This window comes from Pezoporus occidentalis, unplaced genomic scaffold (genome assembly GCF_034315485.1).
Source record: "Pezoporus occidentalis ecotype Australia unplaced genomic scaffold, CSIRO_AGI_Poc_V1 ctg230, whole genome shotgun sequence".
Lineage (NCBI taxonomy): Eukaryota > Metazoa > Chordata > Aves > Psittaciformes > Psittacidae > Pezoporus > Pezoporus occidentalis.
Genome location: NW_026914181.1, coordinates 237332 through 263561, shown reverse-complemented (window position 1 = coordinate 263561; position 26230 = coordinate 237332). Strand labels below are relative to the sequence as shown.

The following is a 26230-nucleotide window of genomic DNA, read 5'->3' as shown; positions in this document are numbered from 1 at the left end:
GCCCAACCAGTAGCTGTGCCTGGGATTGCTCCAACCCAGGTGTAGGACCTTGCACTTGGCATGGTTCAACTTCATAAGGTTGACATCAGCCCACCTCACAAGCGTGTCAAGGTCCCTCTGGATGGCATTCCTTCCCTCCAACGTATCAACCAAACCACACAGCTTGGTGTCCTACTTCTGCAGCTGTATTAGTCTAATTTTCATCACTATGGAATCAAAGACATTATACTGATACGGAATTATACACATGTACATGTACATATACAGCATTCATGACTGCTTCCTCTAAATTAATATGCGCATGGTATACATGTATCTTTGAGCTGCAACCCACAGACAGGACTGCAAATACAGGGAACAGCAAATGAAATACAGGAATTAATACCCCAAACAAGACATAATTCCTTTCAGTTTACTGGAGTGGGTTTTATTTTTACAAGGCTGCTCTTGGACAAGATGAAGATTTACTTATAATAGTTACCCTGGAAAAGGAGGTATTATAATCTTTTTCTTTGACATAACAAGAGGTGAATAGATTAACTGCCCTAGTTCAGGACTGTTTGACTAGACCACAGGTTAATGTTGCTAACTAAGAAACTGTGTCTGTTCTGCTCTAGAATGCTTACATACATGTAGATATATATATAAAATTTCTTTTATACAACTCCTATGGAGTTAATTTGGCTTTCCAGTGCTAACAAATATGGGGTTCCTCTTGTTTGCTTTTATTTTGTTTTTAACTTTAGTTAGATAAAGTCAGATGACACCTCAGAAATAAATAAGTTCACCAACTGTGTTATTTTTAGTCATCTCTTCAAATCTGGAACACTGGTTAAATATTTGGTCTCAAAACGCAGCAGACAAAAGTTGTGAATAGTGATAAACCCCAATCTACTTATTTGAGCTAAAATAAAAGGCAGGGACCAATCTTCCCACTACTTCTAAATAAAAACTACATGCCAACTTTAATACTCTTATAATAATTAAAAAAAAAACTATTGTTTGGAGTAGCACTTGGTCCCCAAGGAAAGAATTCTTTTCCATTTAAACAGATTTTTACTTTTGTTTTGAATCTTTACTAGTCAGGGAAAACCAAATACAGGCCTTGGTTTCTTGATTTCTTGGTTTCCCATGAGCTTTCACCATCTGTGCCTGATCAGTCCCTGCTGTATCTGCAAGTATTGCAAGTATTTGTAAGGACTTGCAGACGTACTTGCAGAAGTTTCCAACTCAGATTATGTTCTCAAGGCTTACTGGAATGCCCATAACACGGTTCCAGCTCTACTAGGCACTGCAGAATACACAGTATAGAATTTGTGAAATTCATTTAAAACACCTGGACAGACACAAATGCTAACTGGGAAATGGGAAGATAAGTGTTTTGCAAAAGTCTAAAGAAATTGATATTATTAATGTAATAAACAGCTAGGAAGCCAAAATAGATGGAACAGTGTGTTTTTTTCTTCCTTTCACCATTCAGGATAAAACCCAGTCTCTAGCTTGTGTGCATACCTGAGCTGTTTTCTATCCCTTCAACTATGCTGAAATCATCCCTGTGGACATTGTTCTTGGAACAATGTGATCTACAAAGAAAAAGTCCTTTAAGACTGAAGATCTAGTCATACATGGTTAACACACCATCTTGAAAGAAAAGGATCTATGTCTTGCAGCTTTGCAATAAATTGTTAATTAATGCAGCAACACTGATAGCAAGTGGCAGAATTTACTCTGTGATTTTTTTTTTATTTTTCCACATTTGTGTCATACAAACTACGCTCTAACTGTATTGGTGTCGAAGTGATCTCAAAAGGATTACTTATCTATGGGAAGAGAATAAAACGAATATACTCTCTCTGCTTCAAAGTCCTGTCAGCAAGTTAATACTTGCACAAGTGACTTTGAGGCAAAAGCTGTAGAAACAGCAGTACACATCATCACATTCTGGAAGTTACCAAAGGCTAAAAACTCAAACATAACTCCCAAGGCAAAAAATTAATACAAAGAAGTTATGCAAGGGACAGAGTAAATGTATCACTGTGCCACAATCTTGAACACTTGTCATGCCCTGGGCCCTTCAAAAAGTGAAAAATGTGGGATTGATCCCCCCCGAAAAGTATTTCTAGCCAGTCAGTACCAGATTGGTGCATTCTACAGATTTGCTATTGTCGTGGTTTAAGCCCAGCCGTAAATCAGAACCATGCAGCCTCTCTCTCACTGCTTTCCCCTTCCCCCTGCTCTTGGAGGGGTGGGGAGGAGAATCAAAAGAATATAGCTGCCATGGGTTGAGATAAGAACAGTCCAGTAACTAAGGTATAACACAAACCACTACTGCTACCACCAATAATAATAATGGTAAGGGAAATAACAAGGGAAGAGAATACAACCGCTCACCACCTGCCAACCGATACCCAGCCCGACCCAAGCAGTGATCTAGCCCTTCCGGGTAACTGCCCCCAGTTCTACATCCTGGGCATGGTGTGCTGGGGTATGGAATACCTCTTTGGCTAGTTTGGGTCAGGTGTCCTGTCTCTGCTTCCTCCCAGCTTCCCCTCCTTCCTGGCAGAGCATGAGACTCAGAAAGTCCTTGGTCAGACTAAACATTACTGAGCAGCAACTAAAAGCATCGGTGTTATCAGCACTGTTCCCAAGCTGAAAGTCATAACCACAGCACTGCACCAGCTACTAAGAAGGAGAAAAAATGACTGCTGCTGCTGAACCCAGGACAGCTGTACAATAACTGAACTATTTAACATACCCTGTCAATTTGCCTTACAAAAATTGTAAGGCTTGTAGTAAGTCTGTTGTTAAAGGCTCTCTCAAAAGTGCCTGTTGTGCACAGCAGCTCTGGCAACATTGCAGGTTCCAATAACTGTGAGCACATCCTTAAAGCCGCAGATCAGTCACGTTTGAGTATGTCACTGTCATATATCAGGGTGTTATGGAGCTTAAATACACACACCAAAAAAAAACAAAAACAAACCAAACCTCAGACTAAAAAAATCAATAATGAGACATTTCATTTATTTGTTACCTGGTAGAGTTGGTGCAGCTCTTCTAGATATCCTGCCTGCACTGATTATGAGTAGTCAACCTGCTTTTCAAAGAAGGTCAGCTCTTGATGCTGGCTCACAGCAAGATCCCCAATTACTTTGATCCACTTGCAGAAAGCCTCAGCCAAGAAATTTCCTAATGTCACTGGGCAAGACACATGCTGAGAACTTCTGTTTTAAAACAAACACTGGCAGGAATAAATCAAGAAATTCAAAAGGAAATCAAGAGGTTAGGAAGCTTCCATACGTGGACAACAGAATAAACTTGTTTCTTACTCAATTAGATACTACTGCTAACTCCACCCAGAAACATTTTATTAGTGCTAGGAGTGCTTGGAGAGTACAGATGTATAAAAGATGTAATGTATAGCTGCTAGTGTCATTTTACATTACGTTGTTCAAAAAGCATTTTTGTGCAAGTTTGCACCAGTCTCCTGAAATAACAGAGCAAAAGTCTCACAAACTTAGGCTCCAACATGTGAAAAAGGAATATGCTGACAGGTGATGCTTCTAAGTTAAAAGCTGTCCTGGGTTCAGCAGTAGCAGTCATGTTTCTCCTTCTTGGTAGCTGGTGCAGTGCTGTGTTTTGACTTCCAGCCTGGGAACAGTGCTGGTGATACTGATGTTTTCAGTTGTTGCTAAGTGATGTTTACCCTGACCAAGGACTTTGTGAGGCTCATGCTCTGCCAGGGAGGCCGGGAGGCCGTGAGGAAGCGGAGACAGGGCGCCTGACCCAGGGTAGCCAAAGAGGTATTCCATACCACAGCATGTCATGCCCGGGGTGGGGGGTAACTGGGAGTTACCCGGAAGGACACTGGCTTCCGGGTGGGACTCATTTCTTGGCCGGTGGTATCGTATTCTCTTCCCTTGCTATTTTCTCTTATCATTGTTGTCGTTGGTGGTAGCGGTGGTGATTTGTGTTGTACATTGGTTGCTGGACTGTTCTTGTCTCAACCCGTGGGAGTTGCATTCTTTCGATCCTCCTCCCCGTTCCTCCAGGAGCGGGGAAGGGGAAAGCCCGGGGGGGGGGGCCTTGATTGCTCTCAGCCCGGCACCACTCACTGGGAGTGAGTGAACAAGCTGTCCGGCTAGGGTTTAAACCACTACAGTTTTTTTGGCGCCCAACGTGGGGCACAAGGGGTTGAGATAACGACAGATCTGACCAGATTAATAGTCACTCGTCACAATGCTGATTTATTGGCTCTCAAGGTTGCTCCTCTTGATCTCACAGTTTCAGTATATCGTATCTTACTTCCATCCGGTATTTGCTGTATTAGTGTTTCTCAAGTAAGGGGCTGGGCTGGATGTTCAAAGGCAGGGTCTCCTCTACACATCATGCAACTGATGCTACATGGAGTAAATGGGCTGCACTAATTACACAATGAACTCGAACAGGAAATCTCAGTCATCCAGGAATTCTAGAAGTCATCATGGACTGGCCAGAGGGCAAAGATTTCAGAATGTCACCAGAGGAGGAGGTGGTGCGTGCTGAAGAGGCCCCACCATATAATAAACTGTCAGAAAGTGAAAAGCAGTATGCCTTGTTTACTGATGGCTCTTGCCGTATTGTGGGAAAGCATCGGAGATGGAAGGCAGCTGTATGGAGTCCTGGACAACAAGTTGCAGAAACTGCTGGAGGAGAGGGTGAATCGAGTCAGTTTGCCGAGGTGAAAGCCATCCAGCTGGCCCTGGACATTGCTGAACGAGAAAAGTGGCCAGTACTTTATCCCTATACTGACTCATGGATGGTGGCAAGTGCCCTGTGGGGGTGGTTGAAGCAATGGAAGCAGAGCAACTGGCAACGCAGAGGTAAACCCATCTGGGCTGCTGCACTGTGGAAAGATATTGCTGCCTGGGTGCAGAACCTGGTGGTGAAGGTACGTCATGTAGATGCCCATGTACCCAAGAGTCGGGCCACTGAGGAACACCAGAACAACCAACAAGTGGATAAAGCGGCTAAGATTGAAGTGGCTCAGATGGACTTAGATCGGCAACATAAAGGTGAATTATTTTTGGCCCGGTGGGCCCATGACACTTCAGGCCATCAGGGCAGAGATGCAACATATAGATGGGCCTGTGATCGAGGGGTGGACTTAACAATGGACACTATTGCCCAGGTTACTCATGAGTGTGAAACATGTGCTGCAATTAAACAAGCCAAGCGGTTAAAGCCTCTTTGGTATGGAGGACGATGGCTGAATTACAAATATGGGGAGTCCTGGCAGATTGACTATATCATGCTGCCGACATCCTGCCAAGGCAAGTGCCATGTGCTTACCGTGGTGGAAGCAACCACCGGATGGCTGGAAACAAACGCTGTGTCCCACGCCACTGCCCGGAACACTATCCTGGGCCTTGAGAAACAGATTTTGTGGCGACACGGCACCCCAGAGAAAACTGAGTCAGACAATGGGACTCATTTCCGGAATAACCTTATAGACATTTGGGCCAAAGAGCATGGCATTGAGTGGGTATATCACATCCCCTGCCATGCACCAGCCTCTGGGAAAATCGAACGGTACAATGGGCTGTTAAAAACTACACTGAGAGCAATGGGTGGGGAAACTTTCAAGCATTGGGATACACACTTACCAAAGGCCACCTGGTTGGTCAACACCAGAGCATCTGCCAACAGGGCTGGCCCAGCTCAGTCAGAACTTTTACATATTGTAGAGGGGGACAAAGTCCCTGACCAAGGACTTTGTGAGGCTCATGCTCTGCCAGAGAGGAGGGGAAGCCGTGAGGAAGCAGAGACGGAGCGTCTGACCCAGGGTAGCCAAAGAGGTATTCCATATCACAGCACGTCATGCCCGGGGTGGGGGGCAACTGGGGGTTACCCGGAAGGACACGGGCTTCCCTGTGGAACTCATTTCTTGGCCAGTGGTATTGTATTCTCTTCCCTTGTTATTTTCTCTTATCATTGTTGTAGTTGGTAGTAGCGGTGGTGATTTGTGTTGTACATTGGTTGCTGGACTGTTCTTGTCTCAACCCGTGGGAGTTGCACTCTTTCAATCCTCCTCCCCGTTCCTCCGGGAGCGGGGAAGGGGAGAGCCCCAGGGTGGGGCCTTGATTGCTCTCAGCCCGGCACCACTCACTGGGAGTGAGTGAACAAGCTGTCTGGCTAGGGTTTAAACCACGACAAAAGCAAACCGTGTTATTCCCCCAAATGAGAAGCATAGAAAAGCAGGCAGATTTTTTCAAAGTTGAATCAACAAAAAAAAAAAAAAAAGCCACTCAGCTCCCCATTCTTGAATCTTTCCCAGGATAAATGGAAGTGGAGATAGGGCAGCCCAGAACAGCATCCCAAATAATCTGCTTCAATCAGTCTTTGCAGTTATCAGTCCTTACTGGACCAGAATCTGCAAGCAGGCTGTGAGCTTTAGGCTAGCCCACCTTGGGACAACGGTCTGGCTGCTATGACCTTTACTACATTTCAGGAAATCATGAAGGCGCAGAGAGGCCTAAAAGGTTGTCCTTATAAATGTTAAATGAAATGGCATCAGCCCTAAATAGAAGGAGGAGTGAGCTGGGAATGATGATACTGGGCTGGAAGGGAGAAATGAGACTACTGACTAGGACAGAGTTTCAGCAGAGAGTGAGATGCTCCTTGGGACAATCCTTTCCCTAAAATCTCTGCCATTTCCCCAGGCACATAAAATATAAAAGCTTAGCTCTTGCATCACATAATACTCTACACAAACAGCCTTTGTGTACCGTAGGAGGAGCCTCTGCCTGGGAGAAGCTGAAATCATTCCCTGCGCTAAGAGCCATGTCAGACATGCACGGGACCTTCATTCTATGTTGCAAAGAGGTTCAAGAGCTTTGAAGTGGAGAAGGAAACACGTGTACATTGTATTTCATGTTGCAGAAGGAGGATGTCTTTAGGGCAGCATGCATGTTAAATTTCTAGGTGTATCAAAGAAATAATTTTAAGTAATGCAGGATACAATATCTAGCTAGTTTATACAACTTTCCATTTCATTGGCCTGTAGAAAAACAAGTGTTAATAACCAAAACATAATGCTTGACAGATTTTAGAAAACTTCTGCATCACAATATTTAAATATCTCATTATATGCTTTTTAAAAGCCTGATTGGAAAAATTACATCATTTTGGATTTTCTCAACATTTGGTGTGCCAGTTTTGGTGTTTAAGGGCCCTATAAATAGCTGTTTGGACCACCTCAACACAATTCGTGTACGCAGTTTTTCCATAATCCACTTAGCTCTATTATTCAAATAAAGTGCAACTGGATCTTTTCTTGGCAACAGGGGTTATGCAATGCTCAGTACAGGAGGTTCAAGAAAAACAGCATAAGCCAAAGATGACCTGCAAACACTTGCGGAGCAGCAGTTTATATTTATTTACGCCGTGTTTCCATCTCCTTCTCACTGAACAGCCACTAACTCCTTTTGCCTCTTTTGACTACCGAAATCTTTCTCTCTTATATCTTAGTACACAAAGAGTGTGGCCAAGCAGTGAAACACCAGTGTCCTGGGTTCAGCAATAGCAGTCATCTTTCTCCTTCTTAGTAGCTGGTGCAGTGCTGTGGTTATGACTTTCAGCTTGGGAACAGTGCTGATAACACCGATGCTTTTAGTTGCTGCTCAGTAATGTTTAGTCTGACCAAGGGCTTTCTGAGTCTCATGCTCTGCCAGGAAGGAGGGGAAGCTGGGAGGAAGCAGAGACAGGACACCTGACCCAAACTAGCCAAAGAGGTATTCCATACCACAGCACACCATGCCCAGGATGTAGAACTGGGGGCAGTTACCCGGAAGGGCTAGATCACTGCTTGGGTCGGGCTGGGTATCGGTTGGTGAGCGGTTGTATTCTCTTCCCTCGTTATTTCCCTTATCATTATTATTATTGGTGGTAGCAGTAGTGGTTTGTGTTATACCTTAGTTACTGGACTGTTCTTATCTCAACCCATGGGAGTTATATTCTTTTGATTCTCCTCCCCATCCCTCCAGGAGCGGGAGGGGGGGGGGGGGAAGGGGGGACTGTGAGAGAGAGACTGCGTGGTTCTGATTTACGGCTGGGCTTAAACCACAACCAGTTACCAACTGACCAAAAATTTAATACAGCTGGATCCCTATGCTGCTAGGAACTATCATTTCAAAATAAAATTATAAACTCCTATAGTTCTGACAAGATTCTGGCAAAAGCCACTGAATAACGGAGTTTTTAGAAAACCAAAATATTTATGGTTTCAGGTCAGAGATGACTAAATACTACAAGCATAACTTTCTACACACAGAAAAGTTTTTCTCCCCTATTTCTAAAAGGCAACTGTTATAAATATGCTTCCTTAAGCTCCTTAAGAGCCTTTCAGCTACATGTGAGTTGAATATAAATATATAAAAAAATAAAATATGCAATTAAGCAATGAGAACTTTGAATCTTTTGAAAACCCCCTGTATAACACTGCTGTAATATATGCACAGACATATATACCTATATGTACCTAAACTGTATTTGAGGGTGAATTTCATTATCTGTGTCTTTCTTTTCCTGACATACAGAATACATCAATTATTCACCTAGTGTGATCCACTTGGGTAAACAGGTCTGTGAAAGATCTGAATGTGAGACTAGTGTAGGAGAAAACTCCGGGATAAAACGCGTTTAGATAGATTCTTTTCTATCTGACCAGGGCTTCTGGTCAGTTCAACACTCAAAAGCTGTTTCTAAGGATCCCAATTCCGCCTTGTGCCTAAGGTTAATTCAGAACCTCAGTAGCCTATCCCACCTCCCCATGGAATCCCCAGCTATGGAGACCTACCAGATGTAAGCAAGTCTCAGAAAGGGCTATTTTTAACTAAATGCGGTATAGGTTATGGAGTTATTTTATAGGGCTAAAGACATAAATGGAAGGAAAAAGATGTAGTGAACGTGTGGGAGGTAGAAAATACCACATTCTGTCAAATACCTATTGACAATTACAATGGGATATAATGTTGAGGTGTTTGCACCACTGGGAAGACATTTTCGGAACTCAATTTTTCATTAACTCAAGCCTGAATGCACAGGTAGAAGGGAAGGGCCTTCCCAAGAGAAAACAGCAACTGTGTTAAAGGTCAGCAGAGGTCAACTGGGGAACTGCCAGTGGTCACAGGGGTTTGAGGCAGCTGATGGCTCTTATCCAAGATGTCTTCTGCAGTGGGGAGATGCCTCAAAGAAAATATGTCTGCCTTTCCACTGAATCACACCTCAGAAAACACTCTTTAGCCCACCCTAATTCTTAGCTCTCACCACAGAAGGACAGTCTGCCATCAGCACAAGCAATTGCAACCAGTAAGTGTTTAACCCTAGTACTTCCAGACATCAGCATTTTAATGAAAACATTCCTAAAAGCAAGAATCTGCTTTAGCATCACAATTTCCATTCCTTTTCCAATCTGTTTTCACTACACTGGTGAGACATTTCACTTACTTTTTTTCTGAATTTGGCATTCTGAACAGCTATCTCCATAGTTACACTCCTCTTTCTTGCAACAAAGTGCCAGTTGTCCATGGCTCTGCTTTCAAATTTCAAGTGTTGAAAGACAGTAAAAATGCCTTGCTTCAATCATCATGATAGATTTGTTTCCAGTTTTTAGCTAACAGCTAAAACATACATTTTCCCCTTTGCAAGAGTAACTGAGAAAGCCCAGAGAATAATCTAAGACGCCAGCTTGCAAATTAAGGGAAATTTTTTGTAGAGACACATCCAGTCCGTAACACCAAAGGGGAGGATTCTGCCTAAATTTATGTCAAAATGAAGAAAATTTCAAAGGGTATATATTTGAAATAGGACATACATATAAATATGCAAAATTAGCATCTATTAATACAATCTTTCAGCATAAAAGGTAGCACTCATAATTACTGCACATTTAACTCTTCCATTTGCATTGTACAGAAATTAACACAAATATGCTAATGTTATGTCCCTATTCTTCTTTAGAAGACATTAAAAGACGTTAACTAAGAATAATTTACAGAACACAAATCCAGATACCTCATACAGACAGTGTATGTTCAGAACATAAGCATATCCAAGGTATCAAACTTTTCTCCATCTGGACTCAATATGTCCACCTGCCTAGCACTTCTCATTATAATGAAAAAAAGAATTGCACATTTGCTCTGCTAAATAACATTAGTCAGTTTGACTGGATGAATCTATCCATACGAACAATATTATTGGCTAGAAATGCACAGCTGGGGTTAGAGAGAAATCCACAAGTGATTTCTATCTGCTTTTTAACTCCTGTTTCTAGAAATGAGAAATTACTTTGTGACTGTCGCATCTTCTGATTTCCGCTGTTGGGCTCCAAAGTCATAATCACATCTAAATGTTTGCTTTATAAACTATGAAGAAGTGTAGGTTGCCCTTGGACTCATGGACTTATAAATAAAGCCTGCAAATCCTATAAAAACATAAATTCACTTGAGACATGTGAGTTCAGTATCTGATTCTCTCTGGGACCTGTGACAATTTCAGCATCTGTTTGAAGTACTAGTAGCACCAAATCTAGAGCTCTCCGCCATGCCTCTGTCTTGGCTGTAACATTATCATAAACCTTTAAACCCTCCCTGTGGTCAGCAAAGGGACCAGCAGCGTCCCTGAGCAGATCACCTCTTCTAAACTCTTTCAGTATGTATGCTGAAGGAGAGCCACAGTCAGCTGCTTTTCTGAGGTAATGGTCAACTGAGGTGCACGCTTCCAACTTCGATGCAGCTTTTGTGGTGTTACACATAACCATCAAGAGATACTGTTTCCAGCCGCTTGCTAACGCTTGGAGCACAACTGATTTATACTCAGTAGCAGATGCTGGCTGCCAAGGATTGTGAAACTCTTTCGCAGCATTTTGATTTGGTGGCTGTAAAGGCTGTTCAACAAGCATCTGAATGTGACTGAGGCACAAGAGTTCCACTGCACCACCACCAATAAAAACCTTCTTGTCATTTAAAGCATGGTGGAGTCGATACACTAACGTCCAGAACTGGTCTTCAATGAGCTGCATCTTTGAAGCTACAGTAGTGGTAAGCACAGCTGTGAGCAGGGGAATTCCTCGTGCTTTTATTCTGACCGGCACGAGTTCACCCAGATCCATTGTACGCCCATCACAGGCCTTCCACAACTCCACTTGGGCCCCACTCCCCACACAAGAAACGTTCAGCTGGGTGAGGTATGTCACTGGCTGAGCTCCAGTGACTTCCCCAAAGGCACACAACACATTCCAAGTCACAGAACTAACTAACAATATACTATTTGCAATGCATCTTTCCATTAAGTTTTCACACACATTTCCTTTGACCAAAACCAGGTTTACTTCAAATTTTATCAGATTATCTACCATACTGCTTAGCCACAGGTCTCCTTCCTGTAGGTTAGGATGCTCCACTATGGTCCTCATATTACATGGTCTGTTAAAACCTAAGTGACGATATTGCTCAGTTAGGTCACCATCTATTAGCAGAATCCGAAGGAGTTTGTCTTCAAAGTGTTTGATAACTGTGACTTGTTCTGGTGATACCAATGTGACAAAGCCTGGGGAGGCACAAGAATAGCTTTCAGGCAGGCCCACTAAGCAGCATGTCACAATTTCTGCAACATTTAACTGGGAAGAGCCACTGTGTCCTGCTGTCTCTTGCTGATATGTAACAATGCTTTGTAGCAGTTTCATGCTAGTTTCATTTCCGTGGCTCAGAGCCATTGCCAGGTGTCCTAAACCACCACATTCACATGAATCTGCTGATGGTCCCAGAAGGTATTCCTGAAAATTACCTTGCTGACTTGAAAAAAGGCTTTTTCCTAGAGTGCTGAAGTACCTGCTGTGGGTCAGCTTTCGTTTGTTACAGCTGGATGTGGTGACACCACTTCCAGAAATCACAGATGTACTCTTGTCACCCGCTGGTTTGACAAGAGAAGCTACTGAATCAAAGCCAGGCAAAGGCGAAACCAGGTACTTGTTAAAATTACAATCATCATCTTGATGGGAATAGGAATTAATTGGAATTATTTCTGGTACAGAAATATCTTTCTGAAAATACAGGAAAAGCTGGGAATTTGGAGGACTGTCACATCCAGTTTGGCAAGTTTTGCTTTTAGAAGCATTTGGCCTAACACTGCTAGAACAGAGCTCTTTCTTTACATCATGTATTGATATTTGAAGACACTGGACTCTCTCACAGCAAGAGTTCAACCCCTCAGACATCACAGATACTATTGCTGAAACCGGAACATTTTGCTGGAGGCATTCCACTATAGCATTGCTCCACGCACCAACAAGAAACAACAGGGTACTCATTCCAGTCTTAAACTCCTTGGTTTGTGCCTGAATGGTTTCGTTAAGAAGCTGTCCAGCAGCACTAGTTAAATCCAAACTTTCAATCAGTCTAACAGCAGAACAAATCAATGTGCTTTCATTGGTGATTTCATCCACAATGAATTTACATGATTTCACTGGCCCCAGTAATGTTCTTCCAGCTAAGGCTAAGGAAGAGAGTTGCTGAAGTCCAATGTGTTGCCTTGCATTCACATCCCTGAAAGCCATGGGCAGCAGGCAGGATCTGTGAACAGAACACAAACTTATTGCCCCATCTTCACAGCCCTCCACAGCATATATCAGCAAAAATTTAAATTAACAGTCTAACACTGAATACACCACTTCTGTGATGCTATCTTAAACAGTTCTTTATCCTGTGCACTTCTTAGGAGATATCAATGCACACAGTTGCTGAAATGGTGCATTGCTAAAATACCAGGGAATATTTAATTGCTGGCAGATAGTGAAGTGCTGCTAATTCTGGTGGTTTCTTAAACATGATACAGAGCAGACTGTGTAGAACTACCATTTATCTCCTGACCTGCTATCTGGAATTTCAGTTATTTGGCTTATTTAAGGCAAAAATTCATTAGAGCAGAATGGACAACTATGTGCAAAACAAAAGTGCTCTGTACAGATCCATCTGGGCAAAAACAGTTATGCCACTTACTTTAACCTTCAAATCTGTAAAAGCATAATCAAAATTATTTTGTTCCAACTCTACTTATTCCATTTAGCACGCATCAACACTTTATTAAATGTGCATGAAAAGAAATGCCACTTCTTCATACTTCACAAAGCAAACTACCAAAACTTTAAGGTTTTGATCTACTAGTCAGTTTTAACATGCCAAGAATAAATCTTCTTTCACTTGAAATCTCTTCCACTCACAGTCCTGTGGCAGACCTTTTATTTTTCTTTTTTTGAGTGTAAAAGTATACACATCAAGAATTAAGAAGCTTAGCCATATACCTTTTATGCTCAGATTTAAATCCTTTATTTCATCTCTTTATTCCAAATGCAAAATTCTGTCCAGCTCAGCGAAAGTATAAGTATTAGTAGAATACTATCTCAAATGAAAATGAAGTGTGAATTTAAAAAGCAGAGCAGGCAGTCAGAAATAGACTTTTTATGCTGACAGTCCTGAAGTTCTAGTCTAGTGCAAACTGACAACAGAATTCCACTTCAATTACCAGATACATCTTGAAGCACCAAAGGAATCATTAACTAAGAAGTTATTTTAAACTATAGTTGCTGTAATCAACAATTTAAGGAATTTTAGATAAGTAGGTACTTTTAACTTTAAAACTGCACTAGGAATGCACCTCTGAAAACCTCCAACCAACCTGCTTAAGGGTTTTACCTGGAAACTGTTCTTGGCAATGTCTTGTGACAATTATCTAATTTTGCTATGTATCCATATCAGTACTTCTAGTAATAACAACAATAATTATAAAGGGCTCTTAATTGGAATCCTTATCTTCATATCACGAGTAGCTTGTTTTGCAAAAACAAGCAAACAAAAAAATAGCTGAACTGATTAAATAATATTAATTGGATCATGCAATCCAATATGAAATGTGTTTCCTCCACTCTCCCAAAACCTCATCATTCCATTTCATTTCTCTTAAGGATTTACTAAGACAGTAATTTTTTTTGTTTGGTTGGTTTTTTTCTTGTTTGTTTTGTGCTTTGTTGTGTTTTCTTTTTTTCTCCAAGATCACTGTTTCTAAATTCAAGCAGTTCTTGGTCACTTCACAACCTGCTTTTTGATACAAATAACAAATAACCAATTTGTGGTTCCCTTCATAAAAATCAGGAAAGAGCTGAAGTAACAACACTGCAAGGCCACTCAATGCTCTCTTGGTACCTAGGTCCTTGGTACATAGCTCTGGGCAGAAGACCATGCTGCTGTTTGGATGGGAGACAACTATGGAAGGACTGCTGGGTAAGAGGTTTCCATTTTCCAGTGCTGGAAACTTCTTACTCCCCAGCCAGTCCCAAACAAAGGTTCAGCTCAACAGTATAAGCCACTGTCTTATTAGAATGGCATTTTTATTTCAATGGCCCTGAAACCAAGACCAGTTATGAAACAGACTAATTAGAGTTAGTGTAGCACCTTCTGTCAAGTCAATGCACTTCTTCCAAACCTCAACACAGCCAACTATAAGTTGCTTTGTTAAAATTCTCTCTGAAATTTAAGTTTAAAAATGTTACATCCAGCTTAAACTCAGACTTTAAAACTGTAGCTTCATTTTGGCAACCGGCCTGTTCTCCTGCAGATCCACAAACATGAACCAAGTGAATCCAGGGCTTGGCTGCAAAACCAGGTGAAGGCAGGGCATGCACTTACAGGAAAAAAATGTTTTTATTTCATTGCAATTAAACCACCAAGTGCTTAAGTAAGGGTCACAACTTACCTAGTCTACCACTGAGCCAGGACTCTTACTACTAATGTAGGAAGACAAAGAGCTTCCTAACTTGGTGCAGCCGAAGCCGAACGCCCGTAACGGGCCAGCCCAGCATCACTCGCTTCCTGGAAGCGGAAAGCAGCCAGCGCTCAGGCGTGGAGCCGGGGCCGCTCAGCAGGCTTCCCGGAGCGGCGCTGCTCGGGCCCGGTGAGGGGCCACCCACTTCCTCCCGGCTAGAGGCCCAAGTCCAGGCTCGGAACCGGTCCCTCATCCGCCGCACAGCAAACCGGTGCTAGTTTCTAACCGATTAGGTTGCGTTTTCCCCCTGCTCCCCGCGGCCGGGCTGAGACGAGCTGAGCTGGCTCCGCGCACGCACTATCCACCGCCGCAACACCGTGTGACGGTCTGTTACCAGGACGACGACGACGACGACGACGACGCCGCCGCCACCACCACTTGCTTCCGCACGCAACGGGCACAGTAATCCCCCCGCTCTCACTAACATCACGATACCGCCGACTACCATTGGGCCAGGTTAGGGAAGGGGGCGGGCTCTCTGGTGCGCCCGGCTCGTTCATTGGATGGCTCGAGTCGGTTGCGTGTTCCGGTGCGTCCGCTCGTCTCTGTGAGGCGGGCTGTGCCGTTCGAGTGGTGGGGCCGACTCGACGTGGAGCGGTGTTTCTGCGGCCGCAGCCAAATGGTGAGCGCCCTTCCCCGCGGTCTCCCCTTCCCCGCGGTCTCCCCTTCCCCGCGGAACGGCTGGTGCAAGTTCCCGGCTAAGCCCATCGGTGCCCTCCCCGTTGTGCCCCCCACAGCTGAGGTGCGGCTCGGCTCTGCCCGGGCCTCAGAGTTCTCCGGCGATTCCCAGCCGCCCGTGGGCGGGCAACGCGCGTTGGGCTCGAAGGGTTGTTGGGAGTTGGCGTGGGGACCGTGCGGCTTCACAAGGCTTCCTGCGTTGCTTGGTTTCCTGGCACAACGCCGAAGTCAACAGGAAAGAGCCCGATTTCCCGCCCCCCATCTTGGTACTACGAAAGACATCCCTGATAAAACACCAAGAATCGCAAAATATGTCACCTGCTCTCAGAGTGTGGCGTAAGGCGGAGGCAAGATGCCTGGTTAATCTCAGTGCCACTTACTGACCCCCTCCACTTCATTCGGTCACCTGTAGCAGTGGTGTATTTAAATGGTATTGGCTAGGTGAGAAAAGGAGATGTAAAATGGGATTGCACAACCCGGTTTTGAAATAAAAGGAACGGGAAGCAGTGCATATGCTACCTCTCAGGATCTTCAACGTTTTAACTAGAATCTAGATGTATACATAGAATGCAAGAAAAAAGGTTCAGATTGAGTGTTAGCATTTTTTTTTTTATATAGTCAGAAAAATGTCTCACATGGGTTTCTCCCAGAGTGAAATACAAAGAATAAAATTCTGTTGCCTGTGTTTAATAACAGGGGAATATCAGAGGTGTGCCAGACAAATGGGTTGCAATCCAACCTGGGAGGGACAAATCATGTTAAAAAATGAAGTTTCATTTCCAAACACAGCAAAATGGAATCTTCTGTGTTACTCGTTGGGAATTTAAGAGAGATCCCAGCTCAAAAATGGTAACAATTCAGCAGAGGTAAGAGCTAGCTTAGAGCTACTCAGCAGTAGCTAGAAAACAAATTCCTTTCTTGGAGTTTGTTTTATTTACTTTCATAAAGCCTGTAACCAGTTAAAGTTGGGATGGGAGGGAATGTCCTTCTTTCCATCAGTCTGCAGACTCAAGACTGAAGTGTTAAAATCTGTCTGCTGATGATTTATAAGAAAACCCATACGCAAGTAAAATGTCTTTACCACTCCCTAGGTGAGCAGGTGAGGGAACCATTTGGTACTACACTAACTACACCAGAAGTAGGAAAGATCTGAGAAGTGTCCTGAATACTAACACACCAGCTCAGCATAAGAAGATTAGCTCTCCTTCTGGGACAGATTTTGTGTTGATCTCACTGCTGCCACTGCATGTTGTGTACTTAGCACCACAGGTAGTTGGTGGGTGGGCCGGCTAGAGCTACCAGCTCCCTTTAAACTTTGCTCAAACAGAGCAGATACTCTCAGACATCCCACTTCTGTGTTGACTTTTAGGAGTGGCTGACTTTGAGTCCCATTTATAATCAAGACCCTATACAACTAGCCTTTTTATCTGTAAGGATGATTTACTTGTTTCTTAGATGAAACCGCTCCTGATACATCCAAGCAACCGGAAGGATGTGCAGAGGGTCTTAGTTACCTTAATGCAGTGTTCATTTTCAGCCTGCCTCCCTGATTTTTTGTCATTACTCCTTTAATTGATGGTCTTTATGTTTAAATAGAAACATGAAGCCTAAACGTGTGTTCCCCAGGAATAAAGTCTACAGCTTGTTTTCTTTCTAGAAAAACTGAAGAAAATGAGCATAGAGACCCAGTGTCTACCACTTGCAGCAAAAAAGTCTCTCATGTCTACTGCAGCTTTACTGTTACTTGTAATTTAGTTGTGTACTGAATTTTCCCCAGAGTGGACTATTCCTTATCTTTTTTTTTTTCTCCTCCTTCACTTTCTGAAGGCATCCAACTATAGAAAACCTGGCTTAAGTACAGCCCAGCGGAAGAAAAGTGGCTTGAAACCTGAACTTACAGAAGAACAAAAGCAGGAGATCAGAGAAGCTTTCGATTTGTTTGATACCGATGGATCCGGAAGCATCGACATAAAAGAACTGAAGGTTTTCAAACTTTTTTTCCTTGGATGGAAATATCTTTGATCTCAGAATTGTAGCTGCTTTTCCTGTTTGTCCAGCCCTAATTATTTTAAATTAGTTTTGGAGTACAAAAAAAGGGTAATGGCTTGCTGTCACAACTGAATTTAGGGTCTACTTTATGGTTAGCCTGAAAAGTCTCTGTATGTAATACTCCAGAGCAGACAGGCTTCTCCAATACTGATAGCTTTGAGTAGCTGAGCATTGGTGGAACAAAGCAGTTGCTCTGTTTAGGTATACACAGTACATATTCCAGTTCACATTTCATGACTAGCTAAAGTCATTGTTTCTAGGAAGCAGACTTTTATTTCTGGGTGAATGTCAAAATATCACATATTTTCTTCATCTGAGATTTTGCACACATTCAGGAAAGAGAAACACATAATCTCCTACACATAATCCAAAAATTACCTGGTTTTTAATAAAAAAAAAAAAAAAGAACAAAACAGAGACCTGAGTTGCATTTCAGTAGCAATTCAGGTAGTGTGTGTGCGCATGTACCTACACACACACAGTAATACAAGGGGGAAGATTATTATCATAGAATAGTTAGGGTTGGAAAGGACCTTAAGATCATCTAGTTCCAACCCCCCTGCCATGGGCAGGGACACTTCACACTAAACCATCTCACCCAAGGCTTTGTCCAACCTGACCGTGAACACTGCCAGGGATGGAGCATTCACAACCTCCCTGGGCAACCCATTCCAGTGCCTCACCACCCTAACAAGAAAGAATTTCTTCCTTATATCCAATCTAAACTTCCCCTGTTTAAGTCTGAACCCATTGCCCCTTGTCCTATCACTACAGTCCCTAATAGAGTCCCTCTCCAGCATCCCTAAAGGCGCCCTCCAGATACTGGAAGGCTGCTATGAGGTCTCCACGCAGCCTTCTCTTCTCCAAGCTGAACAGCCCCAACTTCCTCAGCCTGTCTTCATAGGGGAGGTGCTCCAGTCCCCTGATCATCCTCATGGCCCTTCTCTGGATTTGTTCCAACAGTTCCATGTCCTTTTTATGTTGAGGACACCAGAACTGCACACAATACTCCAAGTGAGGTCTCACGAGAGCAGAGTAGAGGGGCAGGATCACCTCCTTCGACCTCCTGGTCACACTCCTTTTGATGCAGCCCAGGATATGGTTGGCTTTCTGGGCTGCAGGCGCACACTGCCGGCTCATGTTCATTTTCTCATTGACCAACACCCCCAAGTCCTTCTCCACAGGGCTGCTCTGAATCTCTTCTCTGCCCAACCTGTAGCTGTGCCTGGGATTGCTCTGACCCAGGTGTAGGACCTTGCACTTGGCATGGTTAAACTTCATGAGGTTGGCATCAGCCCACCTCACAAGCATGTCAAGGTCCCTCTGGATGGCATTCCTTCCCTCCAGGGTATCAACCAAACCACACAGCTTGATGTCATTGGCAAACTTGCTGAGGGCGCACTCAGTCCCACCGTCCATGTCAGTGACAAAGATGTTGAACAAGACCGGTCCCAACACCAATCCCTGAGGGACACCACTCATTACTGGTCTCCAGCTGGACATTGAGCCATTGACCACAATTCTTTGCATGCAGCCATCCAGCCAGTTCTTTATCCACCGAGTGGTCCATCCATCAAATCGATGTCTCTCCAATTTAGAGACCAGGATGCCATGCAAGACAGTGTCGAATGCTTTGCACAAGTCCAGGTAGATGACATCAACTGCTCTACCCCTGTCCATCAGTTCCCTAGCCCCATCATAGAAGGCCACCAAACTGGTCAGGCAGGATTTCCCCTTAGTGAAGCCATGCTGGCTGTCACCAAGCACCTTGTTGATTTTTATGTGCCTTAGCATGCCTTCCAGGAGAATCTGCTCCAAGATTTTGCCAGGCACAGAGGTGAGACTGATTGGTCTGTAATTCCCCAGGTCATCCATTTTCCCCTTCTTGAAAATGGGGGTTATATTTCCCTTTTTCCAGTTGTCAGGAACTTCACCTGACTGCCATGATTTTTCAAATATGATGGCCAGTGGCTTAGCAACTTCATTCAGCAGCTTCTTCAGGACCCGTGGATGGATTTCATCAGGACCCATGGACCTGTGTACATTCAGGTTCTTAAGATGGTCTCAGACCAGATCCTCTTCTACAGTGGGCCGTTCTCACAGTCCCTGTGTCTGCCTTCCAAGGCTTGGGTGGTGTGGTCAGAGCCTTTGCCAGTGAAGACCAAGGCAAAGAAATCATTAAGATTTCTTCAAATCCAGGGTAGCCAGTTCTCCTGATAGCTTCTGGAGAGGGCCTACATTGTCCCTAGTCTGTTTTTTATTCACTATGTACCTATAGAATCCCTTCCTGTTATCCTTAACATCCCTAGCCAAGTTTAATTCTAACTGGGCCTTAGCTTTCCTAACCTGGTCCCTAGCTACCTGGACAACATCCCTGTATTCTTCCCAGGCCGCCTGTCCTTGCTTCCACCTTTTATAAGCCTCTTTTTTCCTTCTAATTTTCCTCAGCATCTCCTTATCCATCCAAGGGGGTCTCCTGGCCCTCCTGCTGTACTTCCTTCTAGTTGGGATGCAACACTCCTGAGCTTGTAGCAGGTGATCCTTGAATATCAACCAAGAGTCTTGGGCCTCCCTGCCCTCTAGGGCTATATCCCATGAAACCTTACTAAGCAGGTTCCTGAAGAGGCCAAAGTCTGCTCTCTTGAAGTTCAGGGCAGTGAGCTTGCTACACCTCACTGTCCTGAGGATCTCGAATTCGAGCATCTCATGATCACTGCATCCAAGGCTGCCCTGGAGCGTCACATTTCCAACAAGCCCTTCCCTGTTGGTGAGCACGAGGTCAAGCATGGCACCTCTCCTTGTTGGCTCCTCTATTACTTGCAGAAGGAAGTTGGCTTCCACACAATCGAGGAACCTTCTGGATTGCTTGTGCCGGACCATACTGTCGCTCCAACAGATGTCAGGGTGGTTGAAGTCACCCATGAGAACAAGGGCCTGTGAGCGTGAGGCTTTTCCTCTGTCTGTAGAGGGCTTCATCCTCAGGTTCTCCTTGATCAGGTGGTCTGTAACAGATCCTCACAGTAATGTCTCCCATAGTTGTTCTCCCTTTAACCCTGACCCACAACTGTCTGTTAACTGATCACCTGTCCCCAGACAGAGTTCCATACTCTCCAGCCTATCCCTAACATAAAGGGCAACTCCCCCTCCCTGCCTTCCAGGCCTGTCTTTTCTAAAGAGCCTGTAACCTTCCATTCCAACACTCCAGTCATAGGAGCCATCCCACCATGTTTCGGTGATGCCTATTATATCATACCCCCGTAGATGTGCACACATCTCTTATTCCTCTTGTAATTATTCTTGTAATTGTAATTATTCTTATTTCCCTTTGTTTTTGTGTATAAACTTTTTTAAAGTGTGAATCTGTTATCTTGATTGTCTCCTTGGCCTTGATTTCTCATGTACACACACACTGCCTCAATTTCTGCATATAAAACCTAGAAGCATGGTTACTAAGCCTATGGCTTATCTCACTTAAAGAGAGCATGTTCTATGAATGCAGATGATGCATGTTAAAATATAGTTCTTAAAATTGATTGAAATGTTCTAACATCAACCATTTGATGCTGTTTTTGTTTTCCCAAATCAATTCAAAATAACGGCTATTTAACAACAAAAGTGCTCCCTTCTGAAAGACAAAATGGAGCATTTTCAATAGTCCCTTTGCAAGAAGCTGGTCAGAAAACACACTTCAGTTAAATGTTAAGTTTCTGGTGGGTTGGCACTTCTCAGTAGAAAAGTGTTTAGTAATATTAACTATTGATTTCCCCTAAAGCATATAGGAGGAATGAATGTTCACAGTTCAAATCTTCCTCTAGCTCCGTGTTCTTCAAACTTGAGTCTATGAATTAAATATGCTATAATCATCTGGCATGCCAGGATTGTGAAATTAGTGATAAACACCCAAGTAGCAAAATCACTGAAATGCCAGAGCCTGGTTTTAAACTATGTTAATATTATGCATTTGTACAACAATCTACACAGCTGTTTTTACAGCAATACTTTGTGCTCCCTAAGGCTTAGGTGTTTTTTCTTTTCCTAAACTAGCACAGCGGTCAGTCTTTGCTTTGCTGAGGCTGAGACACTTAAGGAGTATTGAGAGCTCCCACCCCACCATGTCCACCCCCTAGCCAGAAGTGCCAAGAGCCAAACATAGGGATTTCTTCTATCTCCTTGTGTTTGTTACTGCATGTAATTCTGTACCCATCAAATTAATGGGCATTCTGCCCTTGATTTCAGGTGGAGCGAGATCACATCCCTTGTTTCCAACCTCCCCCGAAGTCCCATTTTGATAGCCCGGTTCCTTTATGAACCATGTAGATTGGAACCTTTACCCAATTCAGACACAAAAGGTTTCTCTTTTGGAAATATATGGAAATATATCCATGTTCCACATGGATCTAAAGAGAAGATATGTCTGAGTCTTAAGAATATCAAATCTACACTGTGACTGGGAAGATGAAACAAGCTGGTAAGAGATATCAAGATGTTTTCACTGCAGCAAGTTATTAAAATTTTGGACAAGGAAATTAAACAAGCTTTAGTGCAGCTGTTTACACTATAGTTCTGGTGGCCTCCTAACAGAATTGTTTTTTGGCACAGGTTGCAATGCGTGCTTTGGGCTTTGAGCCAAAGAAAGAAGAAATTAAGAAAATGATAGCAGATATTGACAAAGAGGGAAGTGGCACCATTGACTTTGAAGACTTTTTAGCTATGATGACACAAAAAATGGTAGGAATTCTTAATAGGAATTCTTGTGATGGCATAAAAAAAAAAACTGAAAAGGAGTATCTGTGGCAGGTGTTTTCTAATTAATTATGTTTTGTTTTAGAGTGAAAAGGATTCAAAAGAAGAAATCTTGAAAGCTTTCAGATTATTTGATGATGATGGTACAGGAAAAATTTCATTCAAAAACTTGAAAAGAGTTGCCAAGGAGCTGGGGGAAAATTTAACAGATGAAGAACTTCAGGTAAATTCTGATTTGCCAGAGCTTTTCTAACAGGGACAATGCAACCAATGCTGTTGCATGTAAGGACTGGGTAGAAATTCATGCCTAAACAGAAAGGGCTGAGAGGTTGGAGAACTGAAGAGCAATCAAATACATAGTTATGTTCCTATAGCAAGTTCTTCTGATTTGTTGTTTTAGCAAATGGGAGATCTTGTGTTAGAGTCCAGTGCCTGATCAAATGTAAAATGTGTTTTACAGGAAATGATTGATGAAGCTGATCGGGATGGAGATGGAGAAGTGAGTGAGCAAGAATTTTTGAGAATTATGAAGAAAACTAGCTTATATTAATATCTGTTGCCTGTTGTACAGCTCCTCCAAAAGATAACCTAGAAAAGACTTAAAAACTGGGCTTGTGCCTCCTGCATATTTTCTGCCATGTAAAGAAAGTCTGAAAGGACAGATTTTTGGTTCATTCTTTTTCAGCAGTTAACTGGGGAAGGGGGGCTTCAGTACCCAGAACTGTTAAAATGAGATACTGCAGGAGTGAAAAGGAAGAATGAACTGAACCTGCAAGGCAGCATCCCTACTCCTCCCCTCCTCAGCAATTTCGCTGATTGCCATTTTAGGTAAAGAATGCTGTATTTCAACTATTTAACTAAAAGACATTTCACTTGATGTGGAGATTCCCACTGCTGCTAGGAAAGGCCGCTTTTGACTTTATAAAGGCTACAGAATGAAGGTTCGAGCACAGTTTTTATATTCCTTTTCATGCTTTTGGGTTATCTTTTGATATTTGTCTCCTTTATTTCCATGAAAGACTCTAAAACCACCTGTGTATTTGTCCATTTCTGTATGAAACACTGTTCTCTAATGGCAAGTTGGTTTTGGACCTAATGGGAAGCAACTGTAGATAACCAGATTTGGTTCTTCATTTGGAATTGTGTAGATGTTCTTCTGATTTATTTGAATGTAACCTGCTTGGATTATTAAAGTTTATTGTATAACCAGTCAGCAGTTTGTTCAGTAAACTGCTGTTACGACAGGGTTTTAGGTACCTACAAAGTTCAGTTCTATGTTGCACTAGGGTAAACTTTGACTTTGGCTGTTTACAGTCAAGTTGCAGGAGGACTCACACCTGAAGTGAAAAAACAGCTCACCTTGGACATCTGTGGAACGCTGAATATTTACATCCTTGCAATCCAAATTCATTTCACACATCATAGGTTTGTCTTTTTATTAATTTTCTTGACTATTTCTTGCATATTCTGTCAATCTAGGACTTACTGGAGAGCCACATTTCCTTCTGTATTATGGTGACAGAGCAGTAACACACACCACATCCCATTATGTGGTTCTTGCAGAGGCTTTATCCTTGTGGCCGAATTAGACAATCACCTTCAAAACTGCAAGGAAATGGTATAACTCTAAATCATGCCTCTCTAATAAGGTGCCTGAAGGAGAGTTTACTGCTCACAGTGACGTGGCAAGTAGGTAACCAAATGTCAGGAGGGTTTAATGGGAAGAGGAGGGAAAGAACAGTATTTTGCTAGCATCTGTAAAGATCCCTCTTCTTCAGACAGCCTTTGCTGCTTGACAGCACTAAGGAGGTTTGTAGAAGAGAGGAAGAGCCAGCTCCTGGATTTGCTTCTCATTACAGCTGCTTCAGCTCCCATTAGCTGTAAGGGCCCAGGAGGGCCCATCCCAATTAGTTTTGGGAGTGGAAAGGGGAAGTTTATTCATTTATGTATCTTCTTAGTATGCAGATGCGGACCTGGCATATTCTGCCTCAGTCTTCTGAGTTTTGTACTCAACAACTCCAAATAGACCATTTCTAACCTCTACAGAAGTAGGCATAAACCTTGCGGAGAACATGGATTGGGTAGGACTCTGGAAAACTCAAGAGAAGTGCAAAGTCCCCTGTTAACACATTCAGTGGTAGTAGATGTAACCTATAATACTGTGTTTTTAAATGTCTGTTAATTTTGTATAAGTGTGAAATAAAATTGTTTTGCAAGTTAAGGACTTGGTGTGCTCACTATGAAAACTTAATTTAAAAAAATAATTTTAAAGTGTTAGATGGTTCACTGGGTATGTTTTCACTTAATAGAATCGTTGGGGTTTGTAAGAGAGACATTCTTAGGTGCAGTAGTCTATCAAGTAATTCCTCTCTTCTCCTACACTGATTAAAATTCTGGTACTAACCACGTATATTCAGAAAGGGAAGTTTGAAGTTCTAGCTGATTATGGGGAATCCTGGAGCTTATTACAGTGACTACCTTTTAAAATGCTGCTACAGGAACAGATTGATGACTGTTGTTTACCTATGACGCACGTCACTTCTCTCTTCCTGTTCTAATCCCATTACGTGGCTTCAGAAGGAAGAAAAAAGACATGCAGTCATACCCACCATATCTACTACAATGACGAAATGTTATTTCTGGTTTGCCCATTAATGTCTTAAGCCTGAAATGTTGAGTAGTGGCTAAATCAGCACAAAACTTGAAAGTGTTAATGTGACAGAACAAGAGTCCTGTGCTGCTTCAGTTAGCAGTACAGCAAGGGCTATCTTGCCTCCTCTTTAGCTGCACAACAGTGCGGTGGCTGCATGTGAATTATTTTTGGTGCCCTTGTGAATCCCTCCTGTCCCTTCTAGGACTTTTACATTTCTATGTATGGTAAAGGAAAAGGAGCCTGACTGAAGCCAATGGCAGAACTCAATTTGGTTTGTGTGAGGAGCAGGTGCTGAACTGCCCATTCAGGAATTTCATCCTTTTACTGTGCTGGAGAACATGACCCAGATCAATGAACTGGGATGGTACCCAGCAGACATTTTTCCTGGACTCTGTTCTAGTGTCTGTTCCAGCAGCTTACCCTAAATATAGGGGTTTCACTAGAGGAGACAGATCCCTTGCACCCCAATCCTCTTCCTCCTCCCATTTACTCTATTCTCAAAAGCAAGACCTGGGGCACTTCCAGGAGACTTGAATTCAACTCGTTTGCACTAGAGCACCAAAAAGGAGGTAAAGCGGTGATTTGGGTTGCCTTGCATGAAAGGACCTCAAGGCACCTGAATCCATTGTGGTCTCCTGTGCGAGTGCATATGGACTGGTGCCTGGTGCAGAGAGAAAGGCAGTTCCAGAGGCAGGGAGGGGAGACAGGTGGATGTGAACCTCATCCTTTGCTTCCTTGGGCAGTAGAAAATGCTCTGGGCCAGAATTCATCATTGCCACATTTAACCCACGGAAATACTGGCGGAACACATTTTTCTGACCAGGGTTAAACCTTCCTGCAACCTCAATGAAAACAGTACTGTACTATTTGTATCGATACCATGTGCTGGCTGGCACTTTTGGCAATCTCTGCAAGTGTATCAGCACAACGGTGAATTTTTTGCAGACATCTGTTTTCCAAAGGTATCACTGTTAAAGCAAAATCAGGACCATTCAGGTATCACTGCCAGCGGCCCTTCTGCTCACTCAGGACTTACCCTCCCTGCTACATTTGTTTGAGATTTTTATTTCCTTACACAGATAAAAATGAATGAAGATGAGAAAAGTACTGCTCCTGAGATTCTTCAACATACAAGTCTATGTAACTAGTTTTCCAAACCTAGTTACATAGACTAACAGAAACTAGACACAGCTGTCTGACCTGTTTTAGAGAAGTCAGGCAGGGAAGGCAACCAACCAGATAGTTGGGGATGTT

General features: G+C 43.1%; 2 protein-coding genes and 1 long non-coding RNA gene across 5 annotated transcripts; 1 reads left to right on the top strand and 2 right to left on the bottom strand.

Annotated features, from left to right (window-relative positions):
- Positions 1-2968: 2968 nt before the first annotated feature.
- LOC134165156 (uncharacterized) lies at positions 2969-8688 on the bottom strand. Its single transcript, XR_009965402.1, has 3 exons — positions 8112-8688; positions 6201-7545; positions 2969-3577 (listed from the first exon to the last, which is right to left on the bottom strand). It is a non-coding gene; the product is annotated as an uncharacterized LOC134165156 (long non-coding RNA).
- A 1024-nt stretch (positions 8689-9712) lies between these two features.
- BBS12 (Bardet-Biedl syndrome 12) lies at positions 9713-15193 on the bottom strand. 3 transcript variants are annotated; one of them, XM_062621649.1, is made up of 3 exons: positions 15080-15147; positions 14785-14900; positions 9713-12608 (listed from the first exon to the last, which is right to left on the bottom strand). In XM_062621649.1, the coding sequence occupies exon 3, from the start codon at positions 12590-12592 to the stop codon at positions 10463-10465; it is 2130 nt and encodes a 709-aa protein (XP_062477633.1). In that variant the 5' UTR covers positions 12593-12608; positions 14785-14900; positions 15080-15147; the 3' UTR covers positions 9713-10462. The 3 variants fall into 3 exon arrangements, with proteins under 3 accessions (XP_062477633.1, XP_062477634.1, XP_062477632.1); XM_062621650.1 differs by lacking the exon at positions 14785-14900 and having other exon boundaries at positions 15080-15193; XM_062621648.1 differs by having other exon boundaries at positions 14785-15141.
- A 96-nt stretch (positions 15194-15289) lies between these two features.
- On the top strand, positions 15290-24544 carry LOC134165154 (uncharacterized). The gene is made up of 5 exons (XM_062621647.1): positions 15290-15475; positions 17359-17514; positions 22180-22308; positions 22409-22546; positions 22784-24544. Exons 1-5 carry the CDS (start codon positions 15473-15475, stop codon positions 22871-22873), a joined length of 516 nt encoding a protein of 171 aa, XP_062477631.1. The 5' UTR covers positions 15290-15472; the 3' UTR covers positions 22874-24544.
- Positions 24545-26230: the final 1686 nt, after the last annotated feature.